The sequence below is a fragment of the Tachypleus tridentatus genome, chromosome 12 (genome assembly GCF_004210375.1).
Source record: "Tachypleus tridentatus isolate NWPU-2018 chromosome 12, ASM421037v1, whole genome shotgun sequence".
In the NCBI taxonomy this organism is placed as follows: domain Eukaryota; kingdom Metazoa; phylum Arthropoda; class Merostomata; order Xiphosura; family Limulidae; genus Tachypleus; species Tachypleus tridentatus.
Window position 1 is genome coordinate 115,560,794 of NC_134836.1, and position 25,816 is coordinate 115,586,609.

Genomic DNA, 25,816 nt, shown 5'->3' on the forward strand with positions numbered 1-25,816 from the left:
TGATTTAAGTTTATAAGAAAATATTCTGTGAACGTTTTCCACAAATGATTGAAAACTAAAACCACAAATTTATTGATTGTTACTATGACAACTAGTGTATATACACCCCGAACACGGACGGGTTTTTAAAGCAATTTTCCAGATCGAAGCGGCTCTCTGAATTTGTTAGACAACTTTTAGAACCTGATTAGAAAGAATAAAATACATATAAACGGGGCGAAGTTTATGGACTTTTTTCCCCAAATCTATCACAGTTTGAAATTCGAGTTCAGATTCTGATAAGATATGGAAACTGACAGGGAGTATAAATTGAACATTCCCACGACGCCAGTTTCTCTGGTGTTTACCGATATGTCGGATAGTGAACGTAACTCTCCCAGTGATGGGACTTCCCTGTCTGATGAAGTGTTTATATCTGCACCTGAGGTGGTGGAAGAACTAACGCCATCTTTACTTGAAGAAGAACTAAACGATCGTTATTACGAGATCATAAACACTATGTCCGACGAATTTCAATCTGTCATCAAAAACATCCTAGAAAATCGAAGCTCGCAACCTAGCACGAGCGACAGCTACCTTTCAACAAACGTACAACGAAGTAAAACCTTAAAACCAGATTCGGGGTTCGATATACCTAAAAGACAGGCAAGAAGTGCCGAACCTTGTAGAAGCCGACCTCAAGTGCTGAAGTTACGCCAACGGTCAGCGACGTATCGTCACATTCCCCCCTCCCCCACAACTACCAAAGCAGCCAACTTCAAAAATGAACGGTCAGACAAACATATCCGACCAAGAAGCTTATCTCCTGGGTTGAGGATAGAAGCGTATACATCAAATCAGGTAAGTCACAAATACAGGACTAGTTTTTCACTTGATTATAACTGTTTAAATCTCTTTCAGTTTACTACACTCATTGTTTTCCTTAACTTTCTTTCAGTGAAACCTTGTAATACGCCATTTCTTGGAAGTTCGGAATTTAAACATTTCTTCTAAGTACTATCGTACCTGTAAAATTTTGTACGTATATTATTACTTTATAAAAAAAAATGTTTAGCTTATCTTTCTGGACCTACAGTATATTACTTTCTGCTGCTCCCTCAAGGTGGAGCCACTTTCTTGTAAAGGTTATCCATGTTTCCACGACTCTTTTAAAATATTAATAAGGATATGAAAAGGTGCTGGCATATTTTGTATATTTTTTGGACTGTGTATTTTAAAACGAGTGTGTATCTGATTATTCCAAGAAACCAGTTTGAATGTCATTTTATTATGAGATCAAACTGAGCCGTTTTGCATAATTAACTCAACGGATATTAATAAACACTGGCTATATTACGTCTTTCAGAAGGAAAAAAACTTATCCGTCTACCAAACATCCGAGCGAGGTTCAAACGGTTGTCAACCTAGAAAAAGGGCTGCGTCTAGGACAGGTTCGGCTGTAAGGACACCAGATGTGGTACAGTCGGAATTCTTTGACATAACAGTTTCTTGTGTACAGGACCCAGACTGGGACATATACTGGGACACCTTTGGATGGCATTGGAAAGTTGATGACACATTCCACGTGACACGTGAAGACTACGATGCCCGATACATGGGGCCTTGGGGTGAGGAGGATGAAGTAGAAGGCGCTGGAAGTATTTCTTGGGACCAAGTTAAACATGCTCAGAATAAGTGTAAACATTGGCTTGCCACAAGAACTCTTGGTGACCATAAAGAAGGATAGTTATTAATATGCTGGTAACAGTTTATTATCACATTTGAGAAAAGGGCCTTTTGACCTTTTGACATAGCAAGTATGTAAAGTTGAAAACGTTAATTTACACAAAATAACATCATTATAAAATTGTCTACATATTACATTTATGACCACATTTAAACTATGGCAGAGAAAAGTTATTAAACTTGGTTTTGGTAAATATTTAAAACAAGTTGATTAAATACCGTCTGAGTTATCTTTGTTAACTCGTGTATTTAAAATAGATCCATGATCAAGCAGAATTTTGGTTTGAACTTTTCTTCAGGTTAGTAAAGTTTCTGATACCTTATTCAAGAGTTTTAAAGTATAGAGTGCTAGCAAGGTATCAACTTGTAAACCCTTAGTGTGACACTGGGACTTGAGGTGCAAACCAATTAGTTTCATAAATCGCCTTGTGAACATAGCCACACACAGGAAACTTTAGTGGGGGAACCATTTTGTCTGGATGTTGACAGTAGCATAAATAAAAGGTCAAAATCCCCCTCGTTTGGAAGCTGGCAGTAACGTCAATAACAGGTCATTTAAGAAGGCACTTCAACTGTATTCTAGCCAATACTGATGCCTCTACACAAAGTTGAGACTGACCTGACCATAAACTTCTCCCTTATTAGCCTTGTAACCCTCCTCTAGTTAAAATGAAAGCTATTCCCTTTCAGACCATTAGTGCAAAGTCTGCTGAAGAGATTCTGAAATTATTAAATGACTCCTATTCTCCAGGTACCTATGGTAATGGACACTAAATTCAAATGCTTCAAACTGCAAGGGATAATTTTTAAACAAATTCCCTAATGCGTCATATTTTCCTCAACCTTGTGCCAGTGATCACAAACTTGTTGTGCATTACCCACTTATCAACTTCCAGTATACAACAGTAAAGCACAACAGAATAATGTTATATTGGATACATCGGAATTACAGTAAAAATTATGAAAAGAATATCACGTGGACATGTGGTAGGACCACAGGTTATAAAAAAAAAGGTCAAACTGTTAATGTCTTAGAACCAATGAGGTATATCCACTGACCACAAGAAAATGAAGAAACATCCATGAGATAGGAAGCGAGTTCAACAGGAAACCACTATCAAAAATGTAAGTAATACAGACTGAATTGAAAGAATTCTTCCATCAAACAAAAAAAAAAGGTGGATCTTCAACAGGCCCAAGTAGTGTGGGACACTCCAAAGTTAACTATCTACTGAAATGATTTATCAATGATGAAAGAGAAAATTTAAAAGTACATCAGAGACAATGGCAGTGTTGGCCAAACCCATTCATTAACAATTATACACAGAAGGAATATAGATTAATACCAAGATGGTAAAACTCATAGCAAAATGAAAAGACTGATGTGAGTCCTGAAGGAGACAAATATTCTATCTACTATGGTGGAAGAAGCAACACCAGCGATCCATAACCTCAAATATGAAGCAATCACACAGCATATAATTATATCACTGCACTGGCTACTTGAACTTGAAGATGCTTACAGTCAAGTGGACATTTTAGCAATGACTCGGTTGAGGCAGTCTCGTACTATAAACACTAGCGGGTGTCAACTCTGGTTTACCACAAGAATCATAACCTCAAATATGAAGCAATCACACAGCATATATCACTGCACTGGCTACTTGAACTTGAAGATGCTTACAGTCAAGTGGACATTTTAGCAATGACTCGGTTGAGGCAGTCTCGTACTATAAACACTAGCAGGTGTCAACTCTGGTTTACCACAAGAATCATGTCTTCATCTATAGATGTTAACATTATTAGGTTACAAGCATTTCACACATGCCAAGGGAAGTGTGGAGAGTTTCCAAGAAGCCAGCAAAAGCTTCTGTCAGTAGACTATAGGTAACAAAATGTTCACCTTTGTGAATGTTGGTTACTAGATCTTGCATGGACACCTCTTTCATGATGCTGGCATCCAAGATTATCGTTGTTGTATTCAGTTCAAAGCTATAGCAGGGGCCATCTGAACTATGTCCACTAAAAATTTGAGCATTGTAAGTTCATAAATTTACTGCTGACATACTGTAGTATATGAAGGTCTATATAAAATCTCACTTATCTTTCAGGTGTTGACATTTGTTGCACTGCCTGTGAAAGGAACCAGTAAAAGGGTCCTTATCTTAATATAATGCAGGCTAGAAGTGTGTCACTAACCTGATAAAGGCAGTAATCCTGATTAGAGAAGAGTATGATGATAATTTGTGTCAAAGTCAGCAAAGTTACAGAGAGTGCAGAATGTAGACACGACATCAGCAACAGAAGCATTCAACAAAACACCCTGCACTTTAGCCTTAGTTAGAGCAGCATTATTTGTAACAACCTCACCTGTAGCAGCAGATGAAACAGCAATACAAACACTGAAGGTGGTCAACTAGGTTAAAAAAGATTTAGGGGAGATGCATCCAGTGAAAAACATCAAGAGTACTGAGTATGTTCGAGCAGATGGAAAGTTTAACATGAACATTAGCATCAGGATGTTGCAGAATAATCAACAAAGTAAAAGTCATGGGATAGATATTCATGCACAGACCACCACTCAGAGCAATTGATGGCCCAGTCAGGAAAGATAAAAGTACATGGACAGGAACCAGAGCTGAATGAATGGTTAGCAGTCAGAACAGACAGGAAATGTACAAAAATACGACTCTAGTTGGCCAGTGACAGCAAAGACCATCGTGCTTTGGCTGGGCTCCATAAACATAATCACAAATCTGGACAGAGGTTTTGTATGTAGAACATGGATAAGATTTTTTAAAAAGAGATGATAGTAGTAACAATAACAAAGTTCTAACTGCTTAAGAAATATTATTATATGTACAGGTTTAAGTGTAGATGGTCTGTTACATATCTTTAGAAACAAAACTGACAGAATATACAGGAAAGTTAGATGGATTTTTAACTCTTTCAAACCAGTAATTTTTTGCATGATGTTCTAAAAATTATCACCATACCTTATAAAAGTTTCCAGTCTATATATAAAAGGTTAATAACTTTGTTTTCAGCCAAAGAGACATAAATGTTAGCAGATGCTAGCAGTGCCCACTTGTGTTTTAAGTTTTGACTATTTTTGTTGAAAACTGTCACATACTCACAGCTTTGTTTATTTATAAATGGTGGGAAGTTTTGACAGCATATGGGTATGTTTGGTTTGTTAGCTAATTACACATTGAAATATAAATACTCCACAACTTAAAAAAGAGGATTTGTTTAATATAATCTTTAATAACCTAACACAACAAAGATCAGTACTACATGATAGTGAACCTGAAATGAAAGTAAATTTAAAAACAGCAGAAAGAGTGCACTCATCTAATCATTATTTTACCAAGAACTATGCAGTTTGAATGGAGGTTTTAAACAAACAGTAAAGACCCTAATGGTAATGTATGAGAAATACAAAACATAACATTGGAAGCTGTGAAAATAAAATAATAGTGTCAACAGCCTGAGAATTTAACAGAAATTTAAATATCACTCAGTTGTCAGTGTAGGAGGTTTTAAAATACAGGATCATGCAAAAAATTCATTTTAAAACTGGAATAACTGTGTACACTATTTTAATGTATGTATACTGATATCTCATTTCAAGCTTCAAAAATGTGAATACAGACTGAAAGCACTTAAACAAAAATTGAATATTTCAGTAATCAAAGTAAGTTATATAATTATATAACTCTCCAATATTGGAACAAAAGATAGAACAGTTTAAACGTTTTGTTTTTAACAGACAGCTATTACAAGTTGTTTTCTGTTCCTTAATAGTTTGACTTGCTAAAGTTCCCCACCCTGTGTTAGCCAATAGTAAGTGCACTGACCAACATCCTAAAATCAGGGGTTTGATTCCCTGTGGTGAAAAGAGTGCAGATAACTTACTCAATATACTTTTCACAAGAACACAAAAAGCCCTATCTAAAACATCTCATTGTTTATATAATATGAATATTATAAAATGTATGACAAATGAACATATTTGGTTTGCATTTGGTGTTACTCACAGTCCAGCTTTTCCCACTACTCAATGAATATAATTTCACAAGCCGTGAAATGTAACTAGACAACGTGGAATAGTAGTAAAACAAGAGACTAGTAAATAACTTTTAAAAATATTTTTCACATGAAACTAGATAAATTGCATTTCTAGTTAGTAATTTCTAAATGCCTGTTGGATCTCATCAGTTCCATTTAAAAACAACAACAACCTAAGTCTTTCCTTCCATTGATAGAGAACATTATAACCAGTGTGATTTTGTACCTGGAAATTTTAATAAGAAAGATGTGTGACTCCAGATGTGGTGAGGCTAAACTTAGGTTTGCTTCTGATATCTTTTAATAAATCTAATTTTAAACATGTTTTATAAGGAGGGACTACATTTTGTTGACACAACTTACCATAGCAACAAACAACAGAAAAATATTTAACATCTTGACCAGCCAACTTGCTTGTTATTCACAATTTTAATCACAACAACGGGAATTTTAGTATCAAATACATTATTACCACCATCCTTCTATTTACCTAGCTGTCATAAATGAACCAAGGTCAGGGGCTAGCAGCCTCCCTGTCTCATCACATACTCTACAATAGATTTTCTTCCATTATGTCTCACTACACAACAACCAGCACAAAAACAACCAAATTCAGTTTTTCATGGTGGTATTTTAACAAATAGCTTGTAACAATCCATTGCCGAGCTCTACCATTTAAAAATCAGGCTCATAAAACAAAATTCTTGCATTACCATGAAAAACCTATTGTTTCAATATTATAATCATTTATACACTAATTTGTTTTTCAGGTGTGTCCTAGTCATAGTGATACAGGCTGACAGGAAACCAGGACTTATATAATTAGTAAGACAACTGTAATACAGGTTTACAGGAAACAAGAGCTAATGTAGTTAGTAATACAGTTGTAATATAAGTTCACAGGAAACAAGAGCTAATGCAGTTAGTAATACACTTTTGCTGCTTGACCAAATCGTAGCTCCTGTGTCCTGAGTGAGGATTTGAAAACAGGACTAAATAACTAATAATGTGATAATAGTAAAAATAAAACCTGCTCCTGTATAGTGTCTAATGGTACTGTAATTAAGCTATATTAGGTTCGATGGCAGGATGATATAGTAATTTTAACTGTGCTTGTCTTTTAAAGACATGCAGTATTTAAAGAAAGCATGCACTGACTTAAGTCAGTTTCTTGGTTTGTTTTTAAACACAACAACAATCCCCAGCATGACTGTGTATTTTTATGTATTTTAATTGTTTAAACTGTATTGGTTCTTGCTTCTTTAGTTAAGTGTTATTTTCAAAGAATGCAACTCGCATGTTCTTTCTATAAATCAATACTTTTTTAATCATAGCCTGAATTTTTAAAACTGTTTTAATATTTCAACTGACTACATTTGCCCTCATCCCATCTTTCCCACTGAAGAAGCTACACCACCCTCATATCTCTCTCCTCTGAAGTTTCTTGGTCATTTTACCAATCAGTGGCATTCCACTGTTATTTTTCACTTCGTGTAAACAAACTGGACGTAGCAAACCTGAAGTCATCCACACTCACTTATCAACAAGGTGTATGAAACGTGAGAGAATTACTGAGAAAATGTTGTATATAAATGACTCAAACCAATGTACAACACTTTAGAAAGAAACTAAGAAAGCCCTTACCAGAATGGGTGTAACAACATGTATTGCAAGTTCAATTTTTCAGGCTGAAAGACATGCACTTCCTGAACAAACAGTGAAGGTTCCCCCATTTAAAACAAGGAAATATTTCTTTTCAAAATTCTAAAGTTTATAAATACCATAAAATATCAATTCATTCTACATAATATATTTTTTCTCTCAAATAACATTTAATATTGTACTGAAATTTTGTGAGCCAGTTCTCTAAAAATGTATTGTACATGTCCCACTCTTAAAAAAAACATTTTAAACTTTCTAAGATGGCTTAACTGGTTACAAACAACACTTTATTATATATTTATAACATTATAATTTTGTCAAAATGTTGAACATTTATAAGAAAGTTTTCTTCGTTGCACATTCGAGCTGGTTTCAAACTTTAATTTTTAAAAAAGTGTTCATCCTTAAACTTACATTGTACTTTGCCCACATTTATTCATACAAACCTAAACAATTCATGCCATGTGTATCTCAATGCTAAATATTTAAATTTTATCTTTAATACAAAGTAGTTTCTCTATACCAAAAACTAATCGAATCACCCACATCCATACGAGGTTCAACTGTTCCACTGACTGTGCACAAGGTTTGTGACAAGAGTCATTCAACATGTAAGCATGACCATTTGTTGTAACATTGCAATACTTCCTCCATTGTTGTTAAAGTTTCACTATTTTTCTTGAAACTACAACACACAAAATAAACCACAATTATGTAATAAACCTGGTTTAGTAAGTAGCTTTGGCAGAAGATAATCAGGTGAGATTTTACTCAAAATCATAGAAGAATTAAATTAACCTTTATACACTGGTTTTCAAATGAGATATGACAATTCAAATTACTTCTTAGAAGATTAAAGAAAATAGTGTGTATCCTTGTAATATAAGAAAAACATAAAACTGATACCTTACATTGCTTAACATCTCTCCATGATGATGCAGTCTTTATCCATTTTGCTACCACTTGCCAACATCAAACAGATCACAAGTAAAAATGAAGGATGGAATCAAAGAAACTTTTCTGTGATAAATAAAAAGTTTTAGCAAAAACTGAACAAAGAAACACACGACAATGTTTCACAGACGCTTTCTTCGACAAGTTTGTTTGTGTTCCTTGTGCCAGTGTACTTGCTGACATTCCAGACTACAGTATGAAACGTTCCAGCAGCAGTGGTAGATTGCTTCTGCTTCACAATTGTAACACTAAAAGAAGAAAATAACATTCATGATCATTAATGGATATCTAATTACAAGCATGACCCACTGTGTGTTGTATGGTAACTGGAAAATGTCCAACAGTGGACATGACTATTTTTGACTAATTCAAAGGTCCAGACCTCACAACATGACCTATGTATTAAGGTTACCCATGGACATCCTAATTTTTTAAACAAGTTATTCAGAAACATTTATGAATCATACTGTTTGTGAGTCCACATGTTGATTACAGAGTTGGTGACAAATTATGAATCACACAAAATTTAACAAAAACATATTACCAATATTGCAATTAATCCCAGATTTCTCTCTGGATGATTCTGACACCCCACAATAATCCATAATACCATTAAATATATGGAGGATACGTAGACATTCTAAATCCCTACACATTTTTATGATTTTGGTAAATGAATAATTTTGAAGCAGAAAGAGCTGTTACATACCTCTTTAAACAGTCAATTTGTGGTGCCACCTATGAAATATCAAATAATGTCAAAATGTAGTTCTGATACATTATATCAACTGTAGTGGTCACATGATGTGCTAATTTACATATTCAAAATAATTTTAATATAATCAACCCTTTACACATAATACCTACTATGGACCTCATTCTTTTAATCAAACTGTTCAAGTAACTTTACAGATAACACAGACAGCCAATCAGACTCTACATATCTAATAATAACGATTTCAAATGAAAATAATTGGGAAAGCAGTAATAATACATAATATAGCTGCTGTCATTATAATAACTGTTAAAATTTAGTTTATTTGTTGACTATTTTGTGCACTTTTAGGTAAAACTAGACACACACTACTTGTTTTGGTTATATCTACAAAAATAAACACTCAAAAACTAAGCTAATGGTATGCACTTACCCACTGCTTTTTCTTTATCTCGGAGATTTCTTGGTCCTGGCGCTCAATAAGTCGCTGTACCTCTTCCTTGTGCCTGAAACGGAGTTGCTCCTCCGCTTTCTTACGAGCCTTTTCAACCTCTTTCTGAAGTTTTCCAAATGTTACCTTCAAAGTAGTTTCTTTCTCCTGTTCAAATTGTGCCTGTAGCTGAAAAGACAAAATAATAAACAAGAACTCACAACAAATTACATCCATTTCACTTGGAATGAAACAGCACTGGTAGTTTTAAAGAATTACTGTTTGACTTGTAACTTAAAATAGAGAAACATTTTGAATAATATCAGACCTAGATCTGCTAATAATCATGTAGTCTTATACAATAAATGTGAAACATTGTACTAGTAAAATGTATACTAATCTATACACCACATCTATAAACAAATGATAACACTATTTATATCTACCCCAGACCTAGATCTGCTAATAATCATGGAGTCATGTACAATAAACGTGAAACATTGTACTAGTAAAATGTATGGTTATCACCACGTTAGATGAGTTTTTAAGAAAGAATCAACTGTGATGATGTGATCACCTCAGCTGGTTATTACTTTGACAAAGAATCAACTGTAATGATGTGATCACCTCAGCTGGTTATTACTTTGACAAAGAATCAACTGTAATGATGTGATCACCTCAGCTGGTTATTACTTTGACAAAGAATCAACTGTAATGATGTGATCACCTCAGCTGGTTATTACTTTGACAAAGAATCAACTGTAATGATGTGATCACCTCAGCTGGTTATTACTTTGACAAAGAATCAACTGTAATGATGTGATCACCTCAGCTGGTTATTACTTTGACAAAGAATCAACTGTAATGATGTGATCACCTCAGCTGGTTATTACTTTGACAAAGAATCAACTGTAATGATGTGATCACCTCAGCTGGTTATTACTTTGACAAAGAATCAACTGTAATGATGTGATCACCTCAGCTGGTTATTACTTTGACAAAGAATCAACTGTAATGATGTGATCACCTCAGCTGGTTATTACTTTGACAAAGAATCAACTGTAATGATGTGATCACCTCAGCTGGTTATTACTTTGACAAAGAATCAACTGTAATGATGTGATCACCTCAGCTGGTTATTACTTTGACAAAGAATCAACTGTAATGATGTGATCACCTCAGCTGGTTATTACTTTGACAAAGAATCAACTGTAATGATGTGATCACCTCAGCTGGTTATTACTTTGACAAAGAATCAACTGTAATGATGTGATCACCTCAGCTGGTTATTACTTTGACAAAGAATCAACTGTAATGATGTGATCACCTCAGCTGGTTATTACTTTGACAAAGAATCAACTGTAATGATGTGATCACCTCAGCTGGTTATTACTTTGACAAAGAATCAACTGTAATGATGTGATCACCTCAGCTGGTTATTACTTTGACAAAGAATCAACTGTAATGATGTGATCACCTCAGCTGGTTATTACTTTGACAAAGAATCAACTGTAATGATGTGATCACCTCAGCTGGTTATTACTTTGACAAAGAATCAACTGTAATGATGTGATCACCTCAGCTGGTTATTACTTTGACAAAGAATCAACTGTAATGATGTGATCACCTCAGCTGGTTATTACTTTGACAAAGAATCAACTGTAATGATGTGATCACCTCAGCTGGTTATTACTTTGACAAAGAATCAACTGTAATGATGTGATCACCTCAGCTGGTTATTACTTTGACAAAGAATCAACTGTAATGATGTGATCACCTCAGCTGGTTATTACTTTGACAAAGAATCAACTGTAATGATGTGATCACCTCAGCTGGTTATTACTTTGACAAAGAATCAACTGTAATGATGTGATCACCTCAGCTGGTTATTACTTTGACAAAGAATCAACTGTAATGATGTGATCACCTCAGCTGGTTATTACTTTGACAAAGAATCAACTGTAATGATGTGATCACCTCAGCTGGTTATTACTTTGACAAAGAATCAACTGTAATGATGTGATCACCTCAGCTGGTTATTACTTTGACAAAGAATCAACTGTAATGATGTGATCACCTCAGCTGGTTATTACTTTGACAAAGAATCAACTGTAATGATGTGATCACCTCAGCTGGTTATTACTTTGACAAAGAATCAACTGTAATGATGTGATCACCTCAGCTGGTTATTACTTTGACAAAGAATCAACTGTAATGATGTGATCACCTCAGCTGGTTATTACTTTGACAAAGAATCAACTGTAATGATGTGATCACCTCAGCTGGTTATTACTTTGACAAAGAATCAACTGTAATGATGTGATCACCTCAGCTGGTTATTACTTTGACAAAGAATCAACTGTAATGATGTGATCACCTCAGCTGGTTATTACTTTGACAAAGAATCAACTGTAATGATGTGATCACCTCAGCTGGTTATTACTTTGACAAAGAATCAACTGTAATGATGTGATCACCTCAGCTGGTTATTACTTTGACAAAGAATCAACTGTAATGATGTGATCACCTCAGCTGGTTATTACTTTGACAAAGAATCAACTGTAATGATGTGATCACCTCAGCTGGTTATTACTTTGACAAAGAATCAACTGTAATGATGTGATCACCTCAGCTGGTTATTACTTTGACAAAGAATCAACTGTAATGATGTGATCACCTCAGCTGGTTATTACTTTGACAAAGAATCAACTGTAATGATGTGATCACCTCAGCTGGTTATTACTTTGACAAAGAATCAACTGTAATGATGTGATCACCTCAGCTGGTTATTACTTTGACAAAGAATCAACTGTAATGATGTGATCACCTCAGCTGGTTATTACTTTGACAAAGAATCAACTGTAATGATGTGATCACCTCAGCTGGTTATTACTTTGACAAAGAATCAACTGTAATGATGTGATTACCTCAGAGCTGGTTATTACTTTGACTAAGAATCAACTGTAATGATGTGATCACCTCAGCTGGTTATTACTTTGACTAAGAATCAACTGTAATGATGTGATCACCTCAGCTGGTTATTACTTTGACAAAGAATCAACTGTAATGATGTGATCACCTCAGCTGGTTATTACTCTGACAAAGAATCAACTGTAATGATGTGATCACCTCAGCTGGTTATTACTCTGACAAAGAATCAACTGTAATGATGTGATCACCTCAGCTGGTTATTACTCTGACAAAGAATCAACTGTAATGATGTGATCACCTCAGCTGGTTATTACTTTGACAAAGAATCAACTGTAATGATGTGATCACCTCAGCTGGTTATTACTCTGACAAAGAATCAACTGTAATGATGTGATCACCTCAGCTGGTTATTACTCTGACAAAGAATCAACTGTAATGATGTGATCACCTCAGCTGGTTATTACTTTGACAAAGTCTCAACTGTAATGATGTGATCACCTCAGCTGGTTATTACTCTGACAAAGAATCAACTGTAATGATGTGATCACCTCAGCTGGTTATTACTTTGACAAAGAATCAACTGTAATGATGTGATCACCTCAGCTGGTTATTACTCTGACAAAGAATCAACTGTAATGATGTGATCACCTCAGCTGGTTATTACTTTGACAAAGAATCAACTGTAATGATGTGATCACCTCAGCTGGTTATTACTCTGACAAAGAATCAACTGTAATGATGTGATCACCTCAGCTGGTTATTACTTTGACAAAGAATCAACTGTAATGATGTGATAACCTCAGCTGGTCATTACTTTGACAAAGAATCAACTGTAGTGATGTGATAACCTTAGCTGGTTATTACTTTGACAAAGAATCAACTGTAATGATGTGATTACCTCAGCTGGTTATTACTTTGACAAAGAATCAACTGTAATGATGTGATCACCTCAGCTGGTTATTACTTTGACAAAGAATCAACTGTAATGATGTGATCACCTCAACTGGTTATTACTTTGACAAAGAATCAACTGTAATGATGTGATCACCTCAACTGGTTATTACTTTGACAAAGAATCAACTGTAATGATGTGAAAGATTACTTTGACAACTGTAATGATGTGATCACCTCAACTGGTTATTACTTTGACAAAGAATCAACTGTAATGATGTGATCACCTTAGCTGGTTATTACTTTGACAAAGAATCAACTGTAATGATGTGATCACCTCAGCTGGTTATTACTTTGACAAAGAATCAACTGTCATGATGTGATCACCTCAACTGGTTGTTACTTTGACAAAGAATCAACTGTAATAATGTGATCACCTTAGCTGGTTATTACTTTGACAAAGAATCAACTGTAATGATGTGATCACCTCAGCTGGTTATTACTTTGACAAAGAATCAACTGTCATGATGTGATCACCTCAGCTGGTTATTACTTTGACAAAGAATCAACTGTAATGATGTGATCACTTCAGCTGGTTATTACTTTGACAAAGAATCAACTGTAATGATGTGATCACCTCAGCTGGTTATTACTTTGACAAAGAATCAACTGTAATGATGTGATCACCTCAGCTGGTTATTACTTTGACAAAGAATCAACTGTAATGATGTGATCACCTCAGCTGGTTATTACTTTGACAAAGAACCAACTGTAATGATGTGATCACCTCAGCTAGTTATTACTTTGACAAAGAACCAACTGTAATGATGTGATCACCTCAGCTGGTTATTACTTTGACAAAGAATCAACTGTAATGATGTGATCACCTCAGCTGGTTATTACTTTGACAAAGAATCAACTGTAATGATGTGATCACCTCAGCTGGTTATTACTTTGACAAAGAATCAACTGTAATGATGTGATCACCTCAGCTGGTTATTACTTTGACAAAGAATCAACTGTAATGATGTGATCACTTCAGCTGGTTATTACTTTGACAAAGAATCAACTGTAATGATGTGATCACCTCAGCTGGTTATTACTTTGACAAAGAACCAACTGTAATGATGTGATCACCTCAGCTGGTTATTACTTTGACAAAGAACCAACTGTAATGATGTGATCACCTCAGCTGGTTATTACTTTGACAAAGAATCAACTGTAATGATGTGATCACCTCAGCTGGTTATTACTTTGACAAAGAATCAACTGTAATGATGTGATCACCTCAGCTGGTTATTACTTTGACAAAGAATCAACTGTAATGATGTGATCACCTTCAGCTGGTTATTACTTTGACAAAGAATCAACTGTAATGATGTGATCACCTCAGCTGGTTATTACTTTGACAAAGAATCAACTGTAATGATGTGATCACCTCAGCTGGTTATTACTTTGACAAAGAACCAACTGTAATGATGTGATCACCTCAGCTGGTTATTACTTTGACAAAGAACCAACTGTAATGATGTGATCACCTCAGCTGGTTATTACTTTGACAAAGAATCAACTGTAATGATGTGATCACCTCAGCTGGTTATTACTTTGACAAAGAATCAACTGTAATGATGTGATCACCTCAGCTGGTTATTACTTTGACAAAGAATCAACTGTAATGATGTGATCACCTCAGCTGGTTATTACTTTGACAAAGAACCAACTGTAATGATGTGATCACCTCAGCTGGTTATTACTTTGACAAAGAATCAACTGTAATGATGTGATCACCTCAGCTGGTTATTACTTTGACAAAGAATCAACTGTAATGATGTGATCACCTCAGCTGGTTATTACTTTGACAAAGAATCAACTGTAATGATGTGATCACCTCAGCTGGTTATTACTTTGACAAAGAATCAACTGTAATGATGTGATCACCTCGGCTGGTTATTACTTTGACAAAGAACCAACTGTAATGATGTGATCACCTCAGCTGGTTATTACTTTGACAAAGAATCAACTGTAATGATGTGATCACCTCAGCTGGTTATTACTTTGACAAAGAATCAACTGTAATGATGTGATCACCTCAGCTGGTTATTACTTTGACAAAGAATCAACTGTAATGATGTGATCACCTCAGCTGGTTATTACTTTGACAAAGAATCAACTGTAATGATGTGATCACCTCAGCTGGTTATTACTTTGACAAAGAATCAACTGTAATGATGTGATCACCTCAGCTGGTTATTACTTTGACAAAGAATCAACTGTAATGATGTGATCACCTCAGCTGGTTATTACTTTGACAAAGAATCAACTGTAATGATGTGATTACCTCAGAGCTGGTTATTACTTTGACTAAGAATCAACTGTAATGATGTGATCACCTCAGCTGGTTATTACTTTGACTAAGAATCAACTGTAATGATGTGATCACCTCAGCTGGTTATTACTCTGACAAAGAATCAACTGTAATGATGTGATCACCTCAGCTGGTTATTACTTTGACAAAGAATCAACTGTAATGATGTGATCACCTCAGCTGGTTATTACTCTGACAAAGAATCAACTGTAATGATGTGATCACCTCAGCTGGTTATTACTCTGACAAAGAATCAACTGTAATGATGTGATCACCTCAGCTGGTTATTATTACCTTAATAATATATTGTACTCACTTTCTTCACCAACTTTTTCACAGCTTCTTCCTTCTCGACTTTGTGTTCCTTTTCAAATCTTTCTTTGAATTCCTTAAAAAGCTTGCTGTACTTTGCATTACATTTACAGTTGTCACCAGCTAACATACTGTCCTGTTTCTCAGTGCTGCCACCTTTAGAGAGTAGTCCAGTCAGAAGCTATAATATAACATTTAGTTCAAACACAATTACCTAAGGTTAACTTAAATCATTCAACTATTTAATGAAGAGAAATGTAAACGAATGTGAGAAATGTTGCAAAGTATCTTGTAGCTCCACCACCAGTTGTCTCTACGCATACTGATTAAACAGTTGTATAACACATCCTTCCCCTAAGGTAACCCCCCCCCAACAGTGAAACCCAAGATTTGTGAGACACTAGGCCAGTGTTCTACCCACTGAGCTAAAGGTTAACAACCAAGTACTGTAAGGTATTTCTTAACAAGTCAAACATTTTTACAGCTAGTGAGTGTATGATCACAATGTACAGTCTTTTTTTTTCATTACATACAGCTTTTTATACAATTATTCAAAATGTCTGTGGTCAGAACAACATGGGAAACTTAGAAAAAATAAGTAATGCCAGCTGATTAAGTGTAATGTTTTAAAATAAAAAAGAAACCTCACTGTGTCAAGGTATGAATAAAGAATAACTTTCTCGCTGGTATTCATAATGACTGTCCCTCAGTAGGTTTCTTAAAGTCCCTAAACAGGCAGTAGAGGGTATCATGTCTCCATGACAACGCACTCTGGAATATCAGTAAGACAGTTGTGATTTCAGGCTAGCCCGCAATATGCTGTTACGTCCTTTAGCAAGATACTTTACCCTAGTCGTTTAAGTTTACAGAGCTGTTGGATGGGAGGTCCCTGAGAACATGTGTGTTATCATTTTCATCCATGTGTACCAATAAAGGCAGAGAATCTGTATTGTCGTATTTTGTATACAGTTGAGTATGATTCTTAACTAAAATAACTTTTTAAAAAAAGTCAAAGAAATCACACTTTGAAGAATTACATAAAACTTAGTACTAGCATTGGAAGTACTAATTGTACTTGTGCTTACTACAGTCAAATTAATTATCAACATGTAGGAAAGAACCCATAATATTACCATTTATTAACCAGCAAAGAGCATATGTGTGAGAGAGAACTTAATACAATAGAAAACGTGATATAAATAATGTTTAGACTACCATACCTCAAGCAGTGCATGGATGTAACTAGTTTGCAGTCTAGTAAGACATGTCTTACCTTTTTGGGAGTTTGTGTACAAACTGAAACCTTAGCTGAGAGGAACTCTTGGCTTGAAGATGACACCACATTATGATCATCTGGTGAGGCAGCTACCTAGATAAAAATAACAGTAGTTGACTATTTTATATTAAACAATTAGGTTAAATACTAAACCAAATTGGTGAAAAGTCTTCTAGTGTTACCAATTTGTAATTTTTAAAATACATTTGACGTACAAATTGAAAATTAAGGTTTAATGAATTTGTTTTGTAGCTACGAGGATTAATTAAAACATACGTCTCTTCCACGTCTACACCATCTCCAAGAACTGAAATTTAAATATGTTATTGTATGACATATTACTTAGTTTTTTCTGTGTTTAAAGTCAGTCACAGTCTTGTGAGAACACAGCACGTAAAATACCATTATTATATATTCTGAATATACACTTATCACGCCTTTCTTAACACTTCACCACAAAATAAATTCAGTTATCATTTTTGTCATCTTAGAAAACAATAAGCTGTTTAAACCCTACTGTACTATGGGTGTGTCAATAACAATCTAGATTTTGATCATTTTACAGTGTGTATATATATACTTTAACTGAATTACATAAATCTCAGTAAAACTAAAACTAAGTAGCACCTAGTTTTGAGTTTGAAAAAGCCACAATTTCACTTACATTTTCATTTAAGTTTTTGTATTATGAAATTCCCAGAAACTTATTGATTAATATTGATTTATATACACGATTAACTTAATTCATATTCATTAACACATTTCTTTTAATACTTGATTTTACCATAAGTGGTTGGTAAAACAAGGCAAAAAAATTGAGAAAATGATTTATCTGTGACCTATGACCTTGCCTGCTACAATGCTGCAAGGTCAGGCTAGGTTACTTGATCAGCTTGTAACTGAATTCTCACCAATCACCGAAATTAACAGAACACTAATGATACACCCAAGCTGCCTTACAGTATTTGTATATCTGTAAATATTTGTTTAAAAGACTATATGGCATAGAGAAAACAATCATTTTTAAAATTTGTTAGGAGGACCCGTAGAGCACAAATGTACATATCTAACACCCCAAGTGAATGAGTCACAGTTACGTACTTGTAGTACCTGTATCCTTGCTGTTTTTTGGGATAAACAAGGAGGACCTTCCTTTTCAAACTCTTCCCGGACCTCTGGAGACTCTCCTGGAAGTTCATTTGTTTTGTATCCAACACTAGAAGTATCCGAATATTTCCTTAGCTTTGCTCGAGAACAAGGTGCCGTTCCACACCTGGAAGATGTTGTTCGAGTGTAGGTTTGGTGATATTTCTTTACTAAGCCTTGATGATGCTTCAGTTCTTTCAGAGCTTTATTTAGAGAAGCTGTTCGTTTCACAGACAGTTTCTGCAGACTCGTACTGATAGGTCTGATGTTCTCACTTTCCACATTAGCCCTGGGTTAAGTGAATTAAAGTTCACATAATTAACTCCGTTTGAAAACTTGTATATCCAGGCTTTTAACCCTGTAACAGCAGGACTGTTATTGTGTTACGTTCATAAAACATTTAGCCAAATAAAAATTGTTGGCTTTTTCATTGGTAACCTGGAAATGTCACACCACTGTCATTATTGTGTGTAAATTACGAAACAGTGTAACAGTTCTTTAAAACATGTTTAATGGATTAACTTTCCCAAACAAAATACTAAATTTTGATATGTAACAATGCTGACACTCTCCTTGTTATCATATATTGTTCTTAATATAAAATATACATATACACATATATAATGTTAGTGAAAGAGGTCTTGTATGAATGTTAGGTCTTTCTTTGGAGGATAACATATAATATTTTATACATGTTCAAAGAGGGAATATCTTTTAAAAACTACTATTGCTAATAAAATAACTACAAGGTACACATCACAATCAACTGAACACCTTACACAAGGTAGTTTTAAACAAAAAAACCAGACATTTTCCACTAAAATTCAGTGAGATACAAAACAGAAATATATGCATTATTCACAGAACATATTGGTGACATATCATAAAAAACACAATATAGAATAAAATAAATCTCATTGTTTCAAATGAAGAAAATGATGTTGAAAACTCCATCCTAGCCAGAAAATGTAAAATTCTGTCATAATTTGGTACACGGAATAATGAGACATGCCTACAAAAAATCAAAATTAAATAATATTCAACTGATACTTCAATACCAAATTATTAACAGGGTAAAAATATCCTGTCTGATACAATGTATGCACTGAAACATTAATGGTTGTATGTCCTGTCTGATACAGCGTACGTACTGAAACATTAATGGTTGTATGTCCTGTCTGATACAGTGTATGCACTAAAACATTAATGGTTGTATGTCCTGTCTGATACAGCGTATGTACCGAAACATTAAAGGTTGTATTTCCAATTAAAAAAAAAACAATTCTTGTTTGAATCACTAGAAAATTATTAAATCATTGATTCTACAATATCTTAACATCAAAGAGTATTTTGTCAATATAAGCACGGTAACAATGAATGTAGTGAGTGGCAGCTCATACATATTCCTAATCTAAGCTTTTAAATAAAACAAATATATTTTTTATGAATCATTACTTTTTAGTTTTAACAGTATCAAAGTGTAATAACTTTAAATACTTCTATAGCATAAATCACAATTTAACATTTCTGTAAGCAAAAAGGACAAATGTATTTAAACAAAGAACACTTAACACATCAGAATGGCCCATTGCAATGTCAACAGTAGAACTGTGAAACATCTGAGCACAGTATGATACTTCCTTTCACTAAGTTACATTTTGCACTATCCATTGAAGAGTCACAGAACTCTCTATAGATGTAGTTCTTTCTCAACTTTCTCGCACTAACTTTTTACAACAATACTGCAGGACATGTGAACAACAATCAACACAGGTAAGAAGTTATAGTGTAACAATAAGAATATTTGTACCTGTAACTGAGACTATGTTAAATAAATTTGTGTTCACAGAATTTTCAGTAACAAGTAACCAACTGCAGATGCAAGTTTATCACTGGGTCACGAGTTTGTTTTTGAATATGGGAGATTAGAAAAAATTAGAATCAATCTCAGGGTTTGTTATAAAAAAAATACTGAAATCCCTTACCCAATAACAAATAATGCTAATAAATTCACTGACCACTGTCCATCAGGTCAATTTTAGTATAAATAGATGATCAGTAGAAGTTGAACAAATGTATGGTATCACTGAATATAAGCATATAGAAAATAATAGGAAGAGACAACTCTAACTCAAATAAATTAATAAAACTATGAAACTTTTGTTCAAGTTTTCATGCAGTAAGACAAGAGATGTACATCCAAACAAGTAAGTTGTCTTCAAGTGTGCGCATGGTTAGCCAGTTAGCAATAAAACGTTACCATAGGAAATGGAAAACAGTGCCCAAACAGGTTGCCCTGTCCCCTGAAGTTAATAAAGCTCAAAACCTAGATTATTTAACTAATGAGGCATAGAACAGCATGTTTCATTATATTTAAGGTTAACAAAGGTTTGTTGGTTTTAATCCTCCATTAACCCGTGTGATAAAGTACAAGCAGGAGCCATGGATAAGATACTTTCAAATTTTTGTTAAGATTGTAAGAAGACCAGATTTTTTACAAATTGTTGCTTCAACTTGGCTGTTTGGGTTATTGAAAGTATGGTAAAGTTAATAACAAACTCATACCTTTGATGATATCCACCAAAGAATCTGACATCATACATATTATTTTCTTGTTTTATAACTTTTGCCGGCCAATATGGGAATCCCTTTTGTCTTGCCCAAACCAATTTATGAGGTGGATTCTGTGAAAACAAATTCTTATACATAAATAGTACAAAACAAAAACTGTCCTACTGTAACCTGTGTAAGTTTTGTTTCTTACTCAATATGGTTCAACCCTAAAGATAAATTACTTAACAGGTAATGCTTGTTCTATAATGAGATCAGACTTTCTAAATCATCATGGAAATACTTAACAACTTGGGTAAAATACAGCATTGCTGGTCATTATTAAGTTAATTAATTATAAAATAAAATATGTAGCATGATAAATTACTATACATGTAATACTGGTTTGGTTGGCAAGTTTTCTTGGAATAAAATTTCTCCTATCAAAGTTGCATAGTTTAACAACAATTAACGTCAGTACGAGGATCCCCTGCTTAGTACTGGTTCTACTACAAGTCTGAATAAAACACATCACAAATTCCATTTATTCAACGCATATTGAAAAATGATTATGTTAATAAACGATTGTTCAAAATATGCTCAATCTGAAAGGATAATTACTGAACTTTATTATCAAGTTCATCCTAATGACTTTTGGACAACATCTGAACAATGAACAGTTGGAATGCAATGTCATAAACAACATTTCTTGATAACAAGAAACCCACTTGAAATAAAAATGTATCTCAGAATGGCTAGTATGGGTATTAACACTTTTATTGGTAAACAGAGAACAATATTTCGACCTTCCAAGGTCCTCTTCAGGTTAATGAATAGAGAGTTTGCAACTGACTGTTGCTGGGCACATGTATTAGCAACAAGAGCATAAACAGGTACAGGATTGTAGGGAGCATTGCAGTTGGATGTTAGATTGTTAATCAGTATAGGTATAAAGGTGTTCCTATATACTGGGGTTTAGTTGTTGTATAAGTAGAGCTTCTTTGATTTTGCACTTGTTTATATTTGTTTCCCTACTTAGTATCTTCGCTTGGCACTTTCTGTGGTTATGTTGTGTTTTGTTTTTTTTCATTTGCAGTGTTCCAAAATGTGTGAAGGTGTTTTTTTGTGTTCTTTGAATCTGTTTCCATTTTTCTGCTTGTTTCTCCAATATAGACGACGTAGCAGTTGTCACATTGTATTTTATAAATAATGTTGGTGTTATGTTTGTCAGAGTAGTTTTTACATAGTATGGACTTTAGTTTTGTACCCAGTTTTTGAATAAATGTGGTCTTCACTGGAATGTTGTGTTTTGTTATAAAGTTTTTCCAATTGTTGGTTTATTTTTTTTTTGCTGATGTTGGGAACATATGGTATGCAGCAGTGTAAGGTTTTGTATAATTTGTTGTATCTTAGGATTTATTGTTGTTGGTGTAGGTATGTGCATATAAATTTTTTACATGGTTTTTGGAGGAAATTTGTTAATCTTGATGAAGTGTTGTTTTATTTTGTTGATTTCATCATTAACTTTATCAAGTGAACATAGTTTTGTGGTTGTGTTTATTTGGTTTCTTAATATGTTGAGTTTTTGTTTTGTTTCATGTGCTGAGTCCCAGGGAATGTATAGTCCAATATGGGTGAATTTTCTGTGGATTTCTGTTTTAAATTGTGTATTGGTTCTAGTGATTTTGAGGTTGAGAAATGCTATTTGATTAGTCTTTCCTGTACACAGGTAAACTTGATGTTGAGGTGTATTGAGTTAAAGTGATTGAAAAATCTAAGTGTGTGTTCTGTAGATGTGAATCCAACAATTGTATCATCAACATACCTGTACCAGTATAGTGGTGGGTGTAAAGCTGACTTAATCGCTTGTGATTTAATCTCTGTCACAAAAATGTTGGCTAGAACTGGTGACAGGAGATTCCTCATACTTAGGCCATTTAGTTGTAGGTAGTTTTTGAACATTAAGTTAGTTTTGGTGGTAGTGCATTCTATAAGGATTGCTAATTGGTTGCTGTGGATGTGTATCAATGGGTTGGGGTTTTAAATATAAAGTTCTAAAGCTATCTTGCAGGCTTCAGTTGTTGGGACTTCTGTAAAGAGGGAGATTACATCACAACCGGCCATTAATGCTGTATGATTTAGTTGATTAAGAACGTAGTTAAAGTTAAACGTGTATTTGGAAAAGAAGCCGGCTGATGTTAGACACTAACAAAATGTCCACAGTATATATTATATATATAACACTTCAAAACAGTATCTCAAACAACTTTATAACACTTCAAAACAGTGTCTCAAACAACTTTATAACACTTCAAAACAGTATCTCAAACAACTTTATAACACTTCAAAACAGTATCTCAAACAACTTTATAACACTTCAAAACAGTATCTCAAACAACTTTATAACACTTCAAAACAGTATCTCAAACAACTTTATAACACTTCAAAACAGTGTCTCAAACAACTTTATAACACTTCAAAACAGTATCTCAAACAACTTTATAACACTTCAAAACAGTGTCTCAAACAACTTTATAACACTTCAAAACAGTATCTCAAACAACTTTATAACACTTCAAAACAGTATCTCAAACAACTTTATAACACTTCAAAACAGTATCTCAAACAACTTTATAACACTTCAAAACAGTATCTCAAACAACTTTATAACACTTCAAAACAGTATCTCAAACAACTTTATAACACTTCAAAACAGTATCTCAAACAACTTTATAACACTTCAAAACAGTATCTCAAACAACTTTATAACACTTCAAAACAGTATCTCAAACAACTTTATAACACTTCAAAACAGTGTCTCAAACAACTTTATAACACTTCAAAACAGTTATCTCAAACAACTTTATAACACTTCAAAACAGTATCTCAAACAACTTTATAACACTTCAAAACAGTATCTCAAACAACTTTATAACACTTCAAAACAGTATCTCAAACAACTTTATAACACTTCAAAACAGTGTCTCAAACAACTTTATAACACTTCAAAACAGTATCTCAAACAACTTTATAACACTTCAAAACAGTGTCTCAAACAACTTTATAACACTTCAAAACAGTATCTCAAACAACTTTATAACACTTCAAAACAGTATCTCAAACAACTTTATAACACTTCAAAACAGTATCTCAAACAACTTTATAACACTTCAAAACAGTATCTCAAACAACTTTATAACACTTCAAAACAGTATCTCAAACAACTTTATAACACTTCAAAACAGTATCTCAAACAACTTTATAACACTTCAAAACAGTATCTCAAACAACTTTATAACACTTCAAAACAGTATCTCAAACAACTTTTCCAAAGAATTTTTACAAAATAAAACAACACTTCATCAACATCAACAAATTTCCTCTAAAAAAACTGTTGAAAAAATTATACACACACACCTAGACCAACAACAAACAAACAACAAAACCTTACACTGCTGCATACCATATGTTCCCAACACCAGCAAAAAAATAACCATTTGGAAAAAACTTATGACAAAACACAACATTCCAGTAAAGACCAAATTTATTCAAAAACCAAGTGCAAAACAAAAGTCCATACTCTGTAAAAACTACACTAACAAACACAACACCAACATTATTTATAAAATACAATGCAACAACTGCCACAACTTGTGTATTGGAAAAATAAGCAGAATAATGGAGCCGTTCAGAGTACACAAAGAAAACACCTTCACACATTTGTGAACTCTGCAAGTCAAATAAACACAACATGACCATAGAAAACACTCGGATATTAAGTAGGGAAACGAATATAAACAATCGCAGAATCAAAGCTCTACTTACACAACAACTAAACCAAAATTAAACCAATATAACGGAACACATTTATACCTACAATCCCTTGCCCGTTTGTATTCATCCCTAATATATATGCCCAGCAACAGTCAATTGCAAACTCTCTATTCATTAACCTGAAGATGACCTAGGAAGATCAAAACTTTGTTTCCTTCTTATCAATAAAACTGTTAATACCCATACCAGCCGTTCTGAGATACATAAACATTTAGACACAAGTCTATATATTACTTGAGAATCTTAAATATTCCAATGATTGAACTCCTATTATATAAATATTACCAACATCACCTTTTACAACTTGCTCTGTAAGAACAACACAAGTACTCTCAAGTGTCTGTAGCAATGATTTTCTCCAAGTTTCTTCTTATTCTACCAATGGCACAGAAATGAGATAGAGTTAGATCATAAGATAACAACATACACCTGAGTTGTTCAATGTCCATAGTTTGTGAACCATGTAAAAATAGTGTCTTCTTTCCTCCATAAATCTGTGATGTGTGGTTTTAAGACTGTCATGCAATATCTTTCACTGGATACAGATGAATACTGTTCAAGGAAAAATCAGCTGAGGTAAAGAATGAAACCTGAGGCAATTTTACAAGCCTGTTAAATTATCACTTCTTTGAATCAGACACTGTCATAAGACCAATAACACTGCTCCTTTCAACAAACTAAAAGTACTATTTTAATGAGAAAATCTAACTTTTATTTTCTAACAACTGAATACTCACACTGCGGCTGACAAAACCAAAACTTGTCTACCTTCTCGTTAGACATAAGATAACAATCTTGACACTGTCGAATCTCTCCTAAGTCATAGATACAATCCTGTAACATCTGCCTTGCTATGTCTGCCATTACACTATGAACTGAAAACAATAATAAACATTTCACAATAGTACACCTTCTTTAGAACTATTAGAATGTATTTTACTACTTCAAATACAG

The 25,816-nt window shown here is 33.9% G+C and overlaps 2 protein-coding genes across 5 annotated transcripts; one reads left to right on the forward strand and one right to left on the reverse strand.

The window, feature by feature from the left end:
* LOC143234454 (uncharacterized) lies at positions 1-5,011 on the forward strand. 2 transcript variants are annotated; one of them, XR_013018671.1, is made up of 3 exons: positions 1-840; positions 1,346-2,229; positions 2,276-5,011. XR_013018671.1 is itself a non-coding variant. In XM_076471842.1 (2 exons), the coding sequence occupies exons 1-2, from the start codon at positions 286-288 to the stop codon at positions 1,724-1,726; spliced, it is 936 nt and encodes a 311-aa protein (XP_076327957.1). In that variant the 5' UTR covers positions 1-285; the 3' UTR covers positions 1,727-5,011. The 2 variants fall into 2 exon arrangements, 1 of the variants encoding a protein (XP_076327957.1); XM_076471842.1 differs by having other exon boundaries at positions 1,346-5,011.
* LOC143234453 (zinc finger MYND domain-containing protein 11-like) lies at positions 4,960-25,538 on the reverse strand. Of its 3 annotated transcripts, none has more exons than XM_076471840.1 (7): positions 25,290-25,538; positions 21,044-21,162; positions 18,443-18,767; positions 17,330-17,425; positions 16,061-16,237; positions 9,561-9,746; positions 4,960-8,660 (listed from the first exon to the last, which is right to left on the reverse strand). In XM_076471840.1, the coding sequence occupies exons 1-7, from the start codon at positions 25,350-25,352 to the stop codon at positions 8,535-8,537; spliced, it is 1,092 nt and encodes a 363-aa protein (XP_076327955.1). In that variant the 5' UTR covers positions 25,353-25,538; the 3' UTR covers positions 4,960-8,534. The 3 variants fall into 3 exon arrangements, with proteins under 3 accessions (XP_076327955.1, XP_076327954.1, XP_076327956.1); XM_076471839.1 differs by having other exon boundaries at positions 18,434-18,767; positions 25,290-25,536; XM_076471841.1 differs by lacking the exon at positions 25,290-25,538 and adding an exon at positions 25,157-25,275 and having other exon boundaries at positions 18,434-18,767.
* Positions 25,539-25,816: the final 278 nt, after the last annotated feature.

Bases quoted from the DNA above. Each gene is read 5' to 3' on its own strand.
- LOC143234454 (XM_076471842.1), top strand. From the start codon at position 286: ATGGAAACTGACAGGGAGTATAAATTGAACATTCCCACGACGCCAGTT. The intron at 841-1,345 runs GTAAGTCACAAA...TACGTCTTTCAG, and splicing joins AAGCGTATACATCAAATCAG to AAGGAAAAAAACTTATCCGT.
- LOC143234453 (XM_076471839.1), bottom strand. From the start codon at position 25,352: ATGGAGGAAAGAAGACACTATTTTTACATGGTTCACAAACTATGGACA. The intron at 21,163-25,289 runs GTATGTTGTTAT...TTGTTTTCACAG, and splicing joins GGACATTGAACAACTCAGGT to AATCCACCTCATAAATTGGT. The intron at 16,238-17,329 runs GTAAGACATGTC...GTTATATTATAG, and splicing joins GTACACAAACTCCCAAAAAG to CTTCTGACTGGACTACTCTC.